Here is an 18587-nt window from a genome sequence, read left to right on the forward strand (position 1 = left end):
CCACAGGTAGTAGTTCTGCAATTTCATATTTGAGTTCCTTCAGAACTCTTGGGTGAATACATTCTGGTCCTGGTGACTTACTACTATTTAATTTATCAGTTTGTTCCAAAACCTCTTCTGTTGACACCTCAGACTAGGACAGTTACTCAGATTTGTCACCTAAAAAAGAATGGCTCAGGTATGGGAATCTCCTTCATGTCCTCTGCAGTGAAAACTGGTGCAAAGAATTGATTTAGCTTCTCTGCAACGGCCTTGTCTTCCTGAAGTGCTGCTTTGGCACCTTGATCATCCAGTGGCTGCACTGATTTTTCTGTCAGGCTTCCTGCTTCTGCTGCTTTTCAAAAAAAATTGTGCTGTTAGTTTTTATGTCTTTTTGGTAGTTGCTCTTAAAATTCTTTTTTGGCCTGCATAATTATATTTTTACACTTGACTTGCCAGAGTTTATGTTCCTTTCTGTTTTCAGTAGGATGTGTCTTCCAATTTTAAAGGATGTCTCTAAACCACCTCTTTTATTCTGCTGTTTAGCCATGGTGACTTTTTTTTTTTTGGTCCTCTTTCAGTTTGTTTGTTTTTTTTTATTTGGGGTATACATTTAGTTTGAGTCTCTATTCTGACGTTTTAAATTTCCATGCTGTTTGCAGACATTTCACTCTTGTGACTGTTCCTTTTAATTTCCGTTTAACTAGCTTCCTCATTTTTGTGTAATTCCCCTTCTTTGAAGTTAAAAGCTACTGTGATGGGTTTCTTCCCTCTTCCCCCCCCCCCCCCCCATGAGGATGTTAAGTTCAATTACATTATGATGGCTGTTACTGAGCAGTTCAGCTATATTCACCTCTTGGACTAGATCTTGTGCTTTACTTAGGACTAAATCAAGAATTGCCCCTCCCCTTGAGGGTTCTAGGACTAACTGCTCCAAGAAGCAGTCATTAATGATGTCCAGAGATTTTATCTCTGCATCCCATCCCAAGGTGATGTGTTCCCAGTCAATATGGGGATAGTTGAAATCCCCCATTATTATTGGCTTTTCTTTTTATGTAGCCTTTATAATCTCCCTGAGCATAATGCAATGCCCATCCTGGTCAAGTGGTCAGTAGTGTATTCCTACTGCTATACTCTTATGACCACCTTTATTGATATGTCTGGTTCAGTGACTTCCTTTGATTTTATATTTACTTCTTTTAGTTTCATTCATTGTCCCATGTACAAGAACCAGAGGACTTGATGAAAAAGGGGGCTGCTCATATTTCATTATGCTGCTCATCACTTTGAATACCTCAGTCAAATCCTTGCGAATACTCCTTTTTTCCAAGTTTAATAATCCTAGTTTTTTCAAACTCTCCATATATAAATATTCACGCTTTCTCTTGTTCAAGGGGGAGCAGGCAGGTTGGCAGCCTGTGTGAGACTTGCACGTTCTATAAAATACCTCTGTATGCTCCACTTACCTATTCTCTTAAATTGTAATGTTACTTTAGAGAATCCAAACGACTGTTCCAAAGCTGGGGCTATAGCACCAACCCTGTGAGTCTATGACACTGGCTCCTCAAGGGGCAATCATATCAGGAGTACGAATAGCAATTGCTGCCCTGCTATACATATGCCACTCCTTGGAACTTCAAGTAAATACAGGAGTGTCCACTTTAACACCCATAATGACTATAGATATTATTGGAGCGGTCGTAGACTCATGTGTAGCCACAGTACGGATTCTTTGCAATGAGAGCTTGGTAGCCAATCTGTCTCGGTCCTCAGATGGCAGTCTGGTCTTGCTTGGTACTTCTAGGCCACATGGCTGCATGTGACCCCTTTCGCCAGGCTTCACCTATGCAGGCTCCAAGTTTGGCTGAGTAAGGTCTGTCCCAAAGAGATTCCTTGGATAAGAGAGTTGCGCTTCCTCCCAGTGTCTGAACATCTCTCACCTGATGGGAATAGAGAGAGAGTGTTTGTGTGTGGTGGGGTTTCCCTTTGCTTCTGCCCCACCCACAAAGACACTCGTGACAGATGTGTCCCTTTGAGGCTGGGGTGGCATACCTGGGTGACCAGATAGCTCAGGGCTCCTGGACTTCTTAAAAGTGCATACACCAGGTCAACCGACTCAAGCTTCAAACAGTCCATGAAGCATGCAAACAATTCCTCCCCTTCATTCAATCCATTTGGGTCCAGGTAAGATCAGACAGTGTGACCACTGCTTAGTATATAAACACACAGAGAGGATCAAGGTTTGCATCACTCTGCAGGGAGGTGGTACACCTCTGAAACTGGTGCATCCAGCACCAGATCATCCTCTGCAGTGCATCTGCCTGGGGTAATGAATTCCCTAGCAGATAGCCTCAGCAGGCATTTTCACAAGTGGGAGCTCTACCTATCTGTCACCCAATGAATCTTTTCCCATTGGGGATCCCCATCTTCCAACTTTTTGCAACCCAGGATAACAGAAGGTGCTCAACTTATTGCTCTCTGGATGCTCACAGAACTGCTCCAGAGAGGATGCATTCTTTATGCACTGGTCAGACCTGTAGATGTACACCTTCCTTCCCATTCCATTCCTAACATGAGTCCTCCAAAAGACCAGCCCCAGCAGTTCTGGTTCACTCTGGCCCTACAGGTGGCCTCCCACCCATGCAGTCACCTGTACCCGTTTCCAGACATATGATCACAGAACAAGGGCGGCACCAGGTATCCCAAACTGGCACCCCTTCACGTGACAGCCTTGTTTTTGGATGGATGACAGAATTAGAGAGATCCTGCTTGAAGAAAGTCCTGTTCATCGTTTTCAAAAGCAAAAAACCTTCTGTGGGAAAGTGTTACACTGCCAAGTGGGAGTGGTTCTCCCTGTGGTGTCAGGTGCAATTTGCCTCTAGAGGAATCTGGCATTCCTCTTATCCTGGACTGTCTCCTCTCATTTGAAGTCACAGGCCTATCCATTAGTAAATTAAGGGTTTGCTTAGCAGCTATCAATGCCTTTTATTCTCTGGTAGAGGGTTTTCACCCATTCCACAACAGTCAAGTTCTTAAAAGGCACCATCAGAATGTTCCCACTGGTATCAAGACCTACTCTGTTTTGGAACCTGAACCTACAGCTCTCCCAATTCATGAAACTGCCCTTTGAACTCTTGGCTTCGTGCTGCCTCTTACTTTTATCAATGAAGGTAGCCATCCTCACAGCATCACCTCAGCAAAGAGAGTAGTTGAGCTTAGGGGCCCTCAGGGCCCTTGCCTTATATTGTCTTTCACAGGGACAGAGTATCCCTCAGACTGGACTGCGAATTCATCCTTGAGGTTCCATGTGACTTTCACTTGAACTGGACACTCCACTTCACTTTTTTTTTTTGTTTTGTTTTTAACTGAAGACCTAGAGAATATAGAGGCAGGAAACGGAATGCTGGAGCCCTGGGGGCATGCAGTCTGGATAGGACAAAGCACTTCAGAAGATCTCCATGACTATTTGTCTCCATATCTGAGAGGATGAAGGGAGAGGCGATGTCTTTCCAGGGACTCACAGCTGGAAATCCATTCTGAATCTTTCTCTGCTATGAGAGGGCAGTAGCCCCTCCTTCCCAGTCTGTCAGGGCTCACTCTATCAGAGTGCAAGCTGCCTCGGTGGCATCCTTTCAAGGAGTCCCACTCTTGGAAACCTATAGACTGGCAGATTGGCTCTATTGGCATGTTACCAGGCACTATTCCCTGATTCAAGCCTCAGCTGAGGGTGCTTCCTTCGTTTCTGCAATCCTGCTAACTGTGGTGCAAAGCATGGGTGGCGGTTGAAGCTTCCCCTTGGGGAGGCTCGCCCCCAGCTCTGCCTCTTTCCTCCAAGGCCACACCCCCGCTTGCTGCTCTCAGCCCCCCCACAGCCCTGACCAGGGGGTAGGGTGGGTTGGGCTGGGGCTCAGTCAGAGCTATGAGGATGGGGGCTAACAGCTCGTCCCCAGCCGGAGTCAAGCTCTCAGCCTTGGCTGGTACTGCACACAGCTCTTGGCTCTGCCCCTTCCACCTGCGGGCCCTGCCCCCACTCTGCCTCTTCTCTCCCCCCGTGAGGCCCTGCCCCCAGTCACTGCTTCACCCCCCTCCTTCCCCCTGTTGTGGCTGTGAGACCAAAAAAGGTCTGTGCCCCTGCCCTGACCCTAGGGCTGTGGTGGGGTGGGGCAATTTTTCTGAGGGCCCCAAATCCACCATTCCTCCTCCCCCAGTGGCGTGAGGTTTGGGGAGGCTTAGCCTCCCACAGCCTCCATTGCGCACCGCCCATGGTGCAAAGCTCTTCCTCGCACTTGCCTTCTCAATAGGCATTGCTTGAGAGTCGCTCATAGTGAATACCCATAGAGACTAGCACTCGAAGAAAGGGAAGTTACTTACATTATAGTAACAGGAGTTCTTTGAAATGTGTGGTTCCTATGGGTATTCACAATCCACCTTCCTTCCCTTCTGCTTTGGATTCTCACGTGATTCACAGCAGAGTCGGAATTGGAGAGGCAGTTGGTTTGCCCCACCCCTCACACCCTCTGTTTGCAGCGCGAGGAGACACAGTGCATTGGTGTGGACCAACAGACACTGCTATTGAAGAATTTCTGGTTGTGGGAGCAGTGAATAGCCATAGGGACCATGCATCTCAAAGGACTCCCGTTATCATAAAGTGATTAACCTTTCTTTATTGATCTACCAGATGTTTTACAATGCGTGCGCAATGGACTGTTAACAATCCAAACATCAACAATGTCATCATTAGGTTTCAGAGTTGTCCGTTTATTATAATTTTAGCAGAAACCTCAAGACTGAGTGCTTATCCCCGAGTACTGAGGTGGATATTCCATAGGTATTGTGATGGAGTGCAGTGGGGCAGCAAGGGTGTGGAATGAGGAATTTGGAATGAAATCCTGCTTCAAATTTGAAGTTACACCCATCCCTGCCTACAAGGGAGGGAGAGGAATTCACAACCTCCCCAGTACACAAAGCTTCAGCTGCTTCCTGGTTGCCAAAATTGTCAGATGCTGCATTGTTTACTACCCAGTCATCAAAACCCCAAGCGTGCCTCTACCAGCTTCTGTGATGAAACTACATGGTCTGAGTTTAAAAATATACAGCATGCTGAAAAACAACAGTTTGGGGACAGCATGAAAAACATTAAAAGTAATATCTCATTAAAAGTAATGTCAGAATAGCTCCAGAGATATGTTAATTAGTGTACAGGTGAGTCGCATCATACGCGTATTTAACTTACGCAAATTCAACTATACGTGCTCGGCAAAAAAAAAAAGAAACATAACAAGATACCTGTAAATAGTGCGGGTGATTCTGCCCACCATTCCACTCAATGAGCATATGCCCCAGAGTGAGCATGAGATGGGAGATGTGAATCTGCTGTTCCCTCAGTCTGTCTCAGTTCCCGCGTGCCTCTCATAGTGTGAGCATCTCGCCGTGCTGAGTGTGATTCTAGTGTTTAAAGATACGTATTTTTCGTACAACATGGCCCCTAAACGCAAGCCAACTACTTCATCTGGTGCTCAACTGAAGAAACAGCGATCTGTTCCAACGCTGGAGGAAAAGCTGGCAGTGCTGGACTTACTGAGAGACGGTATGTCAGTCTCCAACGTGGCATGTAAATATGGCTGCAATGAATCTAGCATCCGTGCTATCAAGATTAGAGAGAGAAATTCATCAAGCTGTGGCATCAAGTGCTCCAATAACTGCTCAAGTGATGAGCCAGGTGCGTGATAAGACTTTAGTGAAGACTGAAAAGGCATTAAACTTATGGCTGGAAGACATGAACCGTAAACGTGTGCCTATTGATGCCAACATGTTGCAAGAAAAGGCTCTTAGCCTCTACACGCTGTTCAAACCTCCTGCCGAAGAGGGACAGTCTTCTGATGAGAAGTAATTCAAAGCCAGCCAAGGTTGGCTTAACAATTTTAGGAACCTCTTCAACCTCAAAAACGTGCAGACTACTGGTGAAGCTGCATCTGTCAATGAAGAATGATTTAATTTTTGAATACGATCCCTCTATGGAACACAGCCTCAAAATCACACGTTGTATTACGGACAATTTGAGACTGTATCAAGAAATGTATGAGCAGCTCAAGAAACAACAGCGACAGTTGCCAATCACCATGTTTTTTCAAGGAAAAACAACCAGCATCAGATGAGTCAACGCAATCAACTTCTCGAGCTGAACCAGAGCCAACCACTTCGTCTACGACTCGCTCCCCGTCACCCAAGCTCTCCGTCACCTGGCTCGACATCAAGCCCCAGTGACACCCTGTAATTAAAAATACAGTACTGTAAAATTATATTTTGCATATGTACTCTTATATACTGTGCATTACTGTGTGCATTATACATTTATACATATTACTGTACAGGGTTGTATACACAAAACCATGTACAGTATACTGTACTTTATGGGCGATTTAAGGGATTTTCAAGGGTAATTTTGACTATACACGATTTTAGCCTTACATGCTGACTTTAGAACCTAACCCCCGCGTAAGATGCAACTCCACTGTATTTGCATTCTTATTTAATTTATTAAAATTCCCAATATTTGAGTTTATCTGAATTTGCCATAATTTCCAGTTTCTTGGAGAAACCAGGGAGCCCTGCTGCAGGGTTTTAGTCCAGCTGGCCACAGAGTTATAAGTGTCTTTACTCCTAAAGTTCTTGGGAGTAGGGCTCTTCTCCCTGTGGAGCTCAGGTTGTGCCCTGATGACTGGAGCCAGCAGGGATGGCTTAGTGGTTTATGGCGCTGTTTTGGGACTCAGTTCCCTAGGTTCAATTCCACAGAGTTTCTGTGTGACCAAGGGCATGTCACTCAGCATGTGTGCCTAAATTCTCAGTCTGTGAAGCAGGAATAATAATACCGCCCTGCTTCATAGGGGTGGTGTGGGGATAAATACATTAAAGAAGCACTCAATTACTGCAGTGATGGCGGGGGGAGGAGAGAGATCATGTAAGTACCTAACATGGATGGAGGGCAACAGACCCTGGGGAACATGAAGGAACCAAAGAGAACCATGCACTTGCACATCATAGAAGTTAAACATGGAAAACATATGTGTTTATGCCAAAGGCCCAGACTTCTGACCAGTCAGTCTTCCACTCTTGCACCTCCTACAGTGAGCAAGTGTGCGGTATGCACTGACACCTCTGTATGCCAGACATTAAAAGTGGCAGTAGAATTGAGGGATATAGTGAATGGTGGAGAGGGCTTGACGGGGGGTGGGTCCCTGCCACATAATTTAGATATAATAAACTATCAACTCTATTTACCATCAATATCTACATCCACTGGACTTGTATCTTATCACTGAAAACAGGACTGGGACAAACTTGTTAACCTGGTCTATATTCCAGGCAGCATCTTAGAGGGTATCCCATTACCATATCCCTGCAGCCAGTCTCACATAAAAACTTTTTAAAAACCAAGTCTGTAATACTGTAGTACAGGATCTTTTCTGTGTGCTCTCCCCTGCAGATCTGGTTGCTGTCCTATGTCCTAAAGGTCCTCTTCGTATGTTGGTTGAAACAGCTCAAGAGAGAAATGAAACACTCTTCCCAGCACTTATTTATTCCTGTAAGTATATTTCGTTAAAGCTTTTAGATTTGTAATCTCTTGCCTGACTTTGAGGAAAGGAGATGTAATCATCCCATTGGCTTCCTTTGCTTTAATATGTTCTGTTGCATGCGCAGCTGGAGATCACATTTCATTTCCTTGGGCCTCAATTCTTAATTTGCTATTTACTCAGAAACCTGAAATATGTTCTTTATAAGATATTCCAAGATAAAAACAGCACACATTGTTCTTTTTAAATTAAAATGGGAAAAAATGGTAAGGGATCTTGGTCTGGCCAAAACATTATCAGTAGAATGTGACTGTAGCACGCTTAGGATAGGCTTTGTTTCTATTTAGAAATATTTATCCATTTGCAGGGCTTAAACAATCTACTCGCCACAGAGCGAGGGGATCCTATCCCATGTATTCCTGCAAAAAACCAATTTTCTTCAGACTTTTAAAAATTATGTTTCTAGCTTATGGTTGCAAGGAATACCTTATTAAATGTGAACTGCTTCTGTGTTCTCTGTGTGTGTCTGCTTCTGGTGTTGCTCATAGTTTGTCGACCTGAAATTATTTGCAATTTTGACACACATCTGCAGACTAGTTTTAACCTAAAAACATGTTTAGGCTATATTCACAAAGTATATGTGGGGTGTGCCCACCTTGTAACTTTTAGTTCAGTGCTTAGCGCACTCGCCCAGTAAGTGGGAGACCTAGTTCAATCCGTCCCCCAGCTGATATGGAGCAGGGACTTGAACTTGGGTCTCTCCTCATCCCCCCATCTAATCACTGGGCTATATTTTGGTGTATTCTGGGATATTGTGTTATGATCTTTCTCAGTCTCTCCTGTTGAAACTGTTCTACCTTGTATACATAATTATGCATTGGAGCAAAGATTTGAACTTGGGTTTCCCACGTCCCAGATGAGTGCCCTAACCACTGAGCTATAGAGTGGTTCTTACTTTCTCTCTATGTTCCAATAACTATTCGAGTATTTTATACAAAGTGGGATAGCTTCAATAGGAGAGAGACCTGTCTCAGGATGTTCTATAGTCCAGGCACTCTCCTCAGAGTGGGGGAAGACACAAGTTCAAGTCCTGGCTCCATATCAGGCAAATGGGGGAATTGAGCCCAGGTCCCCCCCATACTGGGTGAATGTCTTAACCATTGAGCTAAAAGTTATAAGGTAAGGACCACAACTACCTCTGGCAGTTTTGTGAATCTGGCCTTTAAAAATGCCTGGAAACAAGACCTTTTGGGTTGAAATTCACCAATGTTTTTTCCAAATTTTTAGATTTGGCTCAAGTAGAACCAAAAAAAATCAGTTATTTGCCCAGCTCTAGTAAGCAGCAGCAATGTAAAACTAGCACAAATCTGATCAGTTTCACTGCTGCTGTTGCTAATCCTGGGAGCAGCAGTGAAATTGTCAAGAATCAACCAATTTTACTTTGCTGCTGCTCCGGAAAACTCTGGGATGAAAGAGGAGGAGAACTGAAACTAAAATGCCAGGTGAAGATAAAGTACCAGACACACACTTTCACCTCCAGCAGCTAAGAGTCTCTGGGATAGTGGGAAGAGAGTTATTTCTCCCTTCCAGCAGCCATATTTTAGACTAATCAGGTACCCAGCAGCCGGAAACTGATTAAAAAAACCTGAGCCGCCTGGTGAGGTCCACTATGGTAATGCCAGCTTCCTCTCCCTTACCAGCAGCTGGTCTTCTCACCAGGGCATCACCCATGGAGCTCACTATTGGGGATTCCTGCTTATCTTGCATATTGATTTCTGGCTACTGGGAGTGTATAGAGCTTTTTAAGCACTGTTCATTCAGACTGGATAAATTCAGAACATCTGGTTAAACCACTTACATATTTTAACACTACAAGAAAGCCGACTGGGTAAGACCTTACAATTGGGAGAGGGACTGTGCTCTTGTGGGATGACAGGGAGTCAGGAGTTGTCTTTTTCCTAGCTCTGACATTAACTCGATATCTGATCATCCCCCTGCCTCAGTTGTCTTGTATAAAATGGGGCCAATACCTATCTCGCAGGGGTGTTGTGAGGCTTGTTTTGTGGAGGGGCGGGGGGGGACTGTTTGAGATCATCTGAAAGGCTCTATAGAAGGCAAGCTATAAAAAATCCAAAATACTTTGACATTGAATGGAAGGCTCTAGTAGTTTAAGGGGAATTGCCATGTTTTTATCCAAAATAAAAAAAAGCAACATTAAAGATCAGTGTTTTAAAAGCTGGCCAGAAGTGCATGATAAATGCAGTTTATTACCTAGGTATTGCCATCTCAGATATAGAAGGGTGGATGTATGTGGTGATGTCCAACTCATCAGACAGATTGTGACTTGGAGATCTGATCTGTTAGGGTATCCACCACTGACATTTTCCATACATACTAGCTTTGGGATACTATGATGTCCTGAAAACCTAGCAAATATCATGTTGATTCAGAAAACGTATTAAAATGTCAAGCACAGTAGAAATGTCTTATGTTGTAGACTCCAGTTGGCTGCTTAGGAGAGAAGTGTGGTGGAGGGAGAGAGTTGGATGGAGTGAGGGTTGACTTATCTGTCACAATCTTAGTTCTCAGAGTAGCAGCTGTGTTAGTCTGTATTCGCAAAAAGAAAAGGAGTACTTGTGGCACCTTAGAGACTAACCAATTTATTTGAACATAAGCTTTCGTGAGCTACAGCTCACGTCATCGGATGCATCTTAGTTCTGTTGTACTGGTAACATCCGCCAATAGCTGGCTCAGCCCTTCTGTATGCCCAAGAAGTGGAAGTTAGGGCTGGGAAACAGCCCTAAAAAATAAACAACTTAAATTGAATACAATTGAATTGTAAAAGAATAGGAGAAGTGACCAGCCTTTTAAAAAGAAAAATAACTTCTATAGATTCAGTTACCAGCACTGCCTGTGTAAACTGGTGCCACTTCAATACCAGTCATTCTACTTCCAAATGAAAATCTGGTTGCTCTGTACAGGAGAGTAGGAGGAGAATCATCAGTTCAGTTCAGTTTTTCAATATGTACTCTTAAAAGGAAACTGTATCTCTAAGGCAGCTGCAACTTGACTTATCATTTTTATAACATCTATTATGATCAGTCTGTATCCAGTCAGATCTAGAAGATGTGTTGTAGCTGAAACTGACTTAATCCCATCTATTAGTATGCCTTTAAGTATTTTAAAAGGAAGTAAAACTGCCTGTGACAGAAGATAGTTGCAGCAAAAAAGGTAGTAGAGAAACAATAGCCCAATGCTGAGACCAGAGTTTGTCTGCTGGCACATGTTGACCAGCGTGTTTTCTTCAACAGCAACGATGATATGGCTAGTGAACATGGCTGAGGAAGACCCGGAAGCCCAACGCAAAACTTCCAAAAGCTCCACTTACGATAAACAAGGTGAGGATTTCTTTTGCATGTTTTCTTACTATAGAACATCTTCACAGAGAACTGTCCCTGCTTTCAGATGGGGCTTTTTAAACACTCTTTTTGCACAGACCGGGCAACAAATGGTTCTCCATTCCCTAAGAGTGAAAGCCCCACTAGAAATAATCTGTCTTGACTGCAAATGATGTTCAGTTAATATGCAATTAATATTCTTGCAGCTATTCATTGTTATGGAACTCCTGGTTTCTATTTAAGAGACTTGTCTAAACAAGTACAGGAACTCTTCACTTAGTCGTCCCGTTAACATGGTTACATTGCTGATCAATTAGGGAACCTGCTCGTTTAAAGCTGTGCAATGCTCCCTTATAATGCCGTTTGGCAGCCGCCTGCTTTGTCCACTGCTTGCAGGGAGAGCAGCCCGTTGCAGCTAGCTGGTGGGGGCTTGGAACCAGGGTGGATCAGCAGACCCCTATCAGCTCCCTGCTCCCTTAAGTTCCCTGTGCAGCAGCTGCTCAGCAGGCTATCAATTGCCGGTAGTTCAGCTGTCCCTCCCCCCACTGCCATGTGCTGCTCCTGCCCTCTGCCTTGGAGCTGCTCCCCGAGACTCCTGCTTGCCGTGGGGGGGGAGGGGAAGAAGAGGGAGGCTAATGTCAAGGTGTCCCTCCCCCCCCCCCCCCCAGCTCCTGCACCCTGCTTACCCCATCTTCCATAGAGCGGGGGGGGGGGGGACACGGATGAGGGAGCTGCTGCCTTAGGCAGCAGCAGCTGTGGTCGGTCTCAGCTTCCTGATCTAATTAACAAGGCAGTGTACTTCTGACCCCACTCTTCATAATTAAAGGGGAAATGCACGTGTGTGTCTCTGTCTCTCTCTCTGACTGCCCTCCCTCCTTTCCTGCTGCCTTGTAGAGTGTGAGAGTTAACCCTTGAGGGCTCAGCCAATTGCTAGTTCATCATTTAGCACTAAGGCATTCCCTGGGAAATATCCCACCCTCTGACTCCTCCACCTCAACCAAACTTCACAATCATCATCACTGTGTACCAGTATTAAATTGTTTAAAACTTATACTGTGTGTGTGTGTGTGTAATATATATATATATATATATATATATACACATTTTTTTATATTTTATATATATATATATATATAGTCTTCTGTCTGGTGAAAAAAATTTCCCTGGAACGTAACCTCCTCACTTACATTAAGTCTTATGGGGAAATTGGATTCGCTTAACATCGTTTCGCTTAAAGTTGCATTTTTCAGGACCATAACTACAATGTTAAGTGAGGAGTTCCTGTACTGACTGAGCTCAGTTCAGTGCAGAGGATAGTTGAGGTAAGGCAACATCCATGTGCAGGGAAAGGCAAAGTTTATAAAATGAGATTTTAAAGAATAAGGCCATATTGAAAGGGCAGGATTTGATCAGGTTTCCTGATAGTCCATTCACAAATTTCTGTACAACACTGAGTGGTTCTGCTTTCTTCCCTTTTTTAAGGGCTCCCATCCAGTGAGCATGTGGTATATAGCTGTTGTCTCACTGGAGAGAGTCAAAGACATTCTGCTGATAAAACGTCCTCATGTTGTCATGTCAGATCATGATATAATAGGATGACATTTTGCTGTAACCTCATATTGCATCAACAATCTCACTGTAACTGGTTAAAAGATAGGAAACTAAGAGTAGGAATAAATGATCAGTTTTCACAGTAAATAGCAGACTGCCCCCCAAGGATCTGAACTGCAACCAGTTCTTTTCAACATATTCGTAAATGATCTGGAAAAGGGGTAAACAGTGAGGTGGCAACATTTGCAGATGATACAAACTTACTCAGAATAGTTAAGTCCAAAGCTGACTGAGAAGAGTTACAAAGGGATTGCACAAAACTGGGTGACTGGGCAACAAAAATGGCAGATGAAATTCACTGTTGATAAGTGCAGAGTAATGCACACTGGAAAACACAATACCAACTGTACATATAAAATGACTGAGTCTAAGTCAGCTGTTACCACTCAAGAAAGAAATCTTGGAGTCATTGTAGATAGTTCTCTAAAAACATCAGTTCAATGTGAAGCAGCAGTCAAAAAAGCAAACAAAATGTTTGGAACCATTAGAAAAGGGATAGATAATAAGACAGAAAATATCTTAATGTCACTATATAAATCCATGGTATGCCCACACATTGAATACTGCCTGCCATTCACGTCACCCCATCTCAAAAAAGATATATTACGTTGGAAAAAGTACAGAGAAAGGCAGCAAAAATTATTAGTTTCCATCTGAGGAGAGATTAAAAAAACTGGGACTTTTTAGTTCAGAAAAGGGATAACTAAGCGGGGATATGATAGAGGTCTGTAAAATTTTGACTGGTGTGGAGAAAATGAATGACAGTGTTATTTATTCCTTCACGTAGCATAAGAACCAGGGGTCACCCAATGAAATTAATAGGCAGCAGTTTTAAAACTAACATAAGGAAGCGTTCTTCACACAACATAGGAACTTGTTGCTAGGGGATGTTATGAAGGCCAAAAGTAGAACTGGGCTTAGTAAAGAATTAAGCAAATTCACGGAGAATAAATCCGTCAATGGCTGTTAGCCAAGATTGTCAGGGATGCAGCCCCGTGCTCTGGGTGTCCCTAAACCTCTGACCACCAGACGATGGAACTGGATTACTTGATAAATTGCCCTGTTCTGTTCATTTCCTCTAACACATCTGGCATCAGCCACTGTTAGAAGACAGGATACTGGTCTGCCCCACTATGGCCATTCTTATGTTAGAAAAGGGCTGGAAAGGACCTTGAAAAATCAAGTCCAGGCCCCTGTGTTGTGGAAGTACCAAGTAAACCTAGACCATCCCTGACAGGTGTTTTTTTTTAAAAACAGGTTAGATAACCTCCAGTGATAGGGATTCCAAAACCTCCCTTGGAAGCCTATTCCAGAGCTTAAGTATCCTTATAGTTAGAAAGTTTTTCCTAATATATAACCTAAAATTTCCCTTGTGGCAGATTGAATCCATTACTTCTTGTCTTGGGTTCAGTGGACATGGAGAACAATTGATCACAGTCCTCTTTATAACAGTTTTTAACATATTTGAAGGTCCCTCCTTTCAGTCTTTTTAACCTTTCCTCATAGGTCAGGTTTTCTAAACCTTTCATCATTTTTGTTGCTTTCCTCTGGACTCTCTCCAATTTGTCCATATCTTTCCTAAAGTGTGGCACCTAACCTTGGACACAGTACTTCAGCTGAGGTCTCACCAGTGCCGACTAGAGGAGGACAGTTACCCCATGTGTCTGACTGTATTAACAGGAGTGTCTTTGTATGAGAAACACTTTTGAAATAGGTTTTATACTATTGTTTTCTTCCCTTGAGCCGCACCGAACCAGACTCAGAATGAAGATGCTGACATGGATGACGGAGGTTTCAATCCGGAATGGGAGCAACAAAGGGATACCCGAATAGGGCCCCTTGAATCAACTCCTGAATCCCGGGCTGCTGTTCAGGCTCTCCCTAGTAACTCCCAAGCCAGCGAGGACCCAGAAGAGAGTAAGTATTGTTCCAAGACTGAATAAATATACATTTGGTTTTCAGTCAGCTAAAGATAATGTGTCTATTCATTCATATGTTACTTACATAGTACACTGTATTGCAAGGACGGGCTGAAAAGTCCCTAATGATGAGGACATGTTGATCCACCTGATGACCTTCACAGGACTGGATGGAGCTCCATTTAGGTGTCTTTGTTCGTTTTCGTTTGAGATGCTGCAGAGGGGGGATATTGAGATAATTGTTCTTATTTTGCTATTGATCAACTGTGTTAGCTCCCTATCTGCTTAAACTGTCATATAACAGTAATGAATCTGCTGATGGTCAGAGATGGTCATCCATTTGGATACAGACCTTGCAACGGCGATCCATGCCTTTTGTCACCTCAAGATTAGAATACCGCAGTACACTCTGCACAAAACTAAATGTTAAGTCTAATTAGAAACCAAAGTTCAATGCAGGATGTTGCAGCTTGCTTGGTTTTTGTTTTTTCCCCCTGTAGCAGCCTGCTTGTTAAATGCAGTGTCTCGCTGTGAGCACATAACATCAGGAGTCAGGGATCTGCACAGGCAGGCTTTTCGTTTCCAGGTGGAATTTAAGGTGGTGTTGGACCTGTAGAGCACTAAGCATTTTCAGACCTGCCTGTCTGGCAGACTCTCTCTCTCTCTCCCCCCTCCCCACCCCCCCGGTGCATTACTGCCATAGTTGTGAAGGCACTTGTTGAAAGTGGTAGGATGTTAGTAGGGTGTATTTCATAACCGCATCTTTGGAGTTTAGTGCCTGCCTTTCTCCAAAATAACCCAAATCTCTGTTGACCTTCAGAGTGAACTGCAAAGCCTCTTTCTTTGCTAGAGCTTTTGGGAAGGACACTTAGGGGCACAGGGATCTTGGGAGTGGGGTGGAGTGTATTTTAGTCTTTTAACAACTGACCTAATTCTTTTATGTGTAGACTGGCTGTGTTGGTAGACAGTTATAGTTTTCTGAATGGATTGTTATTTAAAGTAAGTGTTAGACTCCTGTCCCAGCTGTAGGCACTTTTTCTCCCTGCCCATGTGGGTATTTTAAATGAAGAAAATAATAAATTGTTCCGAGATGTGTGTCTTTCTCCCTCTATTTCTACAATCAGTAGTTCTAGTAGCATATTTACAGTGCTGCTGGTCATACTTGTCAGCCAGCAATAACTTGTTAGAAGTATGTTGGGAAATTCACGTTGTGTGGAAGTAGCTTCGTAGCCATTGTACTGATCACTGAGCGTTTAATACACTGCAGCAGTATGTAAATGTTTAATATCATCAGCATGGTAAGACAGCATTCTCAACACTCCCCTTTTCATCAAGTTACTGTTCAACACAACTTGACTTGAGAGAGAATTGTTTTAGCATGCAGTGATCACTGTGCAGAGCAAGCAGTGATACAGTCTGTTACTGCAACCCACTAGTTTTGTGTTTTTTAAGAGTGAGTTGGGATGTTGTAAGTATTTTTTTTTTAATGTCACTTTGCTAATAAAGGTAAGTAAACAAATTCTGTACTGGATCAATGCAGTAAGGTTCCTACTGAATTTTTCCCTTAAAGTTTAGCATGTCTCTCTGGAGCTTGGATTATTAATCACTGTAGTCAGTGATAAGTAATGGTAAGGCATTAATTTCCTTCTACAGCTGTCTCTTGAAAGCCCTTTAGAACTGAGATCAGGACAACTGCTAGTCCTAACTCTGCATAATTCTTTTAGTTTTGAAATACTTCCTTTTCCATTAAATTAGACCTTAATATGATGAGAAATTAAATTTTGAATAGTAGCTGCAATTCTAGATGTTTTAGATATTCGGAAGTTGTTTCCAAAATGACTTTTTAGTTTTAACAATGAACCTTTCCACCAGGAGTTAAAAAAAAAAAAAAAAAGTTGTTAATATTCTTGGAGCCTGGTAATCTAGTCAGATTGGAATGTGCTGCCATGCAGCGCTTCACTTGGCCTCTAGCTTGGTATCTTCTGTGACAGATCAGTGTTAATTTGAAAGTGCTTCATAGCTGATAGAGTACAATAAAGTGAAGGGTGACTTATAAAACAATACAACCTGTCTCTTTAAAGACAGATTGAGTTAGGTTTAGATTGGCACCTCCAGTCAAGACAATCAGCATGTGAAAGCATGGCCTTTAGGAGTATGGGAAACTATCCTTGTAAATGAGATGTTGGAGAGGGGCTGGGAGACTATTGTGTGTGTACATGTTCAAAAGGCTCCAAACTGTAAAAGTTCTTACAGGATAAACAGGAACCAAAAGAGTTGGTCCAAAGCAGTGAACATGATCCTGAATGAATTTAGGAAACACATAATGGTTAAGTCTTAGGGGAGATCACAGTGAACAGATCAGAGTAACCTGAGCGGTGGTACTGAGGGACTCCAGGGAGATGAGAAGTGTAAGGTGCTTCTGATTTCCAGTAGTGACTTAAGTTGGCTTTTGCCTGGTTGAAGACTAGCTATTTTATGCAGACTGTTTCTTTTGTTTTAATCGATCTCTTTTCCCCTCCCCTCCCCTCGCCAGTAATCTTGATTTACTACAAACCCTGTGGTTTTGGGACTGTCTGTCTCTCAGTTTGAAAGAGCTGAAACCACTGTAGAGGTTTAAGAGGTAGTAAAGAAAAGGGTTTCTGGAGTCTGTCCTTCATGGGACTGTCTGTCTAAAGGCAGACTAGGAGTTTTCTCCCCACACTTGTTGCAGCCTGAGCTGCAGTCCTCCCAGATTCACAGGAAATTTCTGGTGAACATGGACAAGAACTGAGTGGAAGGGATGTACAGTCACACCCCGCTCCTGTGCTAGCAGAGGCTCAGGGGCAACCATGCTGAGTCCCTGCAAAACGGGGGACCACCTTGCAAATCAAAGATCAGTGCGGATGGGATGCAGAGCGTTTCATCCAGCTAATGGCCATAGCCTCATATGAATGAAGTACGTCTACACTACAGCAGCACAGCTATGGCGGTGCAGCTGTGCCACTCTAGTGTAGACCCTTCCTACCTTTATGGAAGGGGTTTTTCCATCGATGTAGATAATCCATCCAGGCAGCAGATAGGTTGACGGAAGAATTGTTCTGTCGACCCAGCTGCGTCTACACGGGGGAGTTAGGTCAACCTGTCTACGTCACACAGGGTGCAAAATTTTTCACAGCCCTGAGCGACGTAGCTAGGTTGATCTAATTTTTCAGTGTAGACCTAGGCTGAAAAATAAATGTGGGGAATGGTTAAGATATGGGGACTCCTTTGAGTTCAGAAGGGAACTGTTGAGGACCTTTCTAGAAAAACCCAATAATTATAACTTAGAGTAGGAGTGTCAAACTAATTCTGAGGTGAGGGCCAAAGTGTACTTTGACTTGGGGTTTGTGGGCCAGAGAAACAAACCTCACCGGTAAGGAGCATGTTTTCCAGCCTCCTCTGACTGTAGAGTACGTCTGTTTAGCTACGTTAATTCTTCCTTTCCCCTTGTCTGAAAAGTAACAGACGGCTGGGTTGGTTGGTGGAGGCAGCAGTGGCAAGAAAAACATGGTGGGAAGAGGAGGACCCACTCCCATAAACCTGGTGCTGCAGGGCTTGATGGGGTTATCAGGAACCCTGACGGAAAGATGAGGAGAGGGCGAGGGAAGAAGGGGACAGGGAGGGAGAGGGAAGAAGGGGACAAAGACAGGGAGAAGAGAGAAAGAGAGAGCAGCTGCTGTGGAGAAGAGGAGTCCTAGATTTCTGTGCCTCATCTGGGGTAGCAGAGCTCTGGGGCCCTTCCCACTAGGCCAGGATGAACAGAAACAATTTGAGGGGCAAGGGAAGTTCAGAAGCAACGGGGCTCAGTCCTGGTGGCAGAAGATGCAGAGGCAGCTGCCATAGCAGGAGGAGGGATGCTGAGGTGAGGTGGAAGGGGCTGGGGCTTCCTTGCATGTGGCCAATCAGGCATAAGCTCACTCCTTGGCTCTTCCTCTTCAGCAGGTGCCCACTCAATCACCAGCTCTCCCTTGGTTCCTGCAGAACGAGCCTAGAGCTGGATTGCACTGTTGTGAGAAAGGGAGCTGTGGGCTAGATGAGAGTATCCAAGGGGCTGGATCTTGCCCACCATCCGGGTGTTTGACAGCCTTGAC

The 18587-nt window shown here is 43.9% G+C and overlaps 1 protein-coding gene across 2 annotated transcripts in view; it reads left to right on the plus strand.

Moving 5' to 3' along the window:
- PSEN1 (presenilin 1) overlaps nucleotides 1-18587 on the plus strand; it is a 53698-nt gene that overhangs the window by 29013 nt on the left and 6098 nt on the right. For both annotated transcript variants that reach the window (XM_074955599.1, XM_074955600.1), the window contains exons 7-9: nucleotides 7463-7561; nucleotides 10862-10948; nucleotides 14303-14476. In XM_074955599.1, the coding sequence (XP_074811700.1) occupies nucleotides 7463-7561; nucleotides 10862-10948; nucleotides 14303-14476 (360 nt within the window). The remainder of the gene's footprint in view (nucleotides 1-7462; nucleotides 7562-10861; nucleotides 10949-14302; nucleotides 14477-18587) is intronic.

Source organism: Natator depressus, chromosome 6 (genome assembly GCF_965152275.1).
Source record: "Natator depressus isolate rNatDep1 chromosome 6, rNatDep2.hap1, whole genome shotgun sequence".
Lineage (NCBI taxonomy): Eukaryota > Metazoa > Chordata > Testudines > Cheloniidae > Natator > Natator depressus.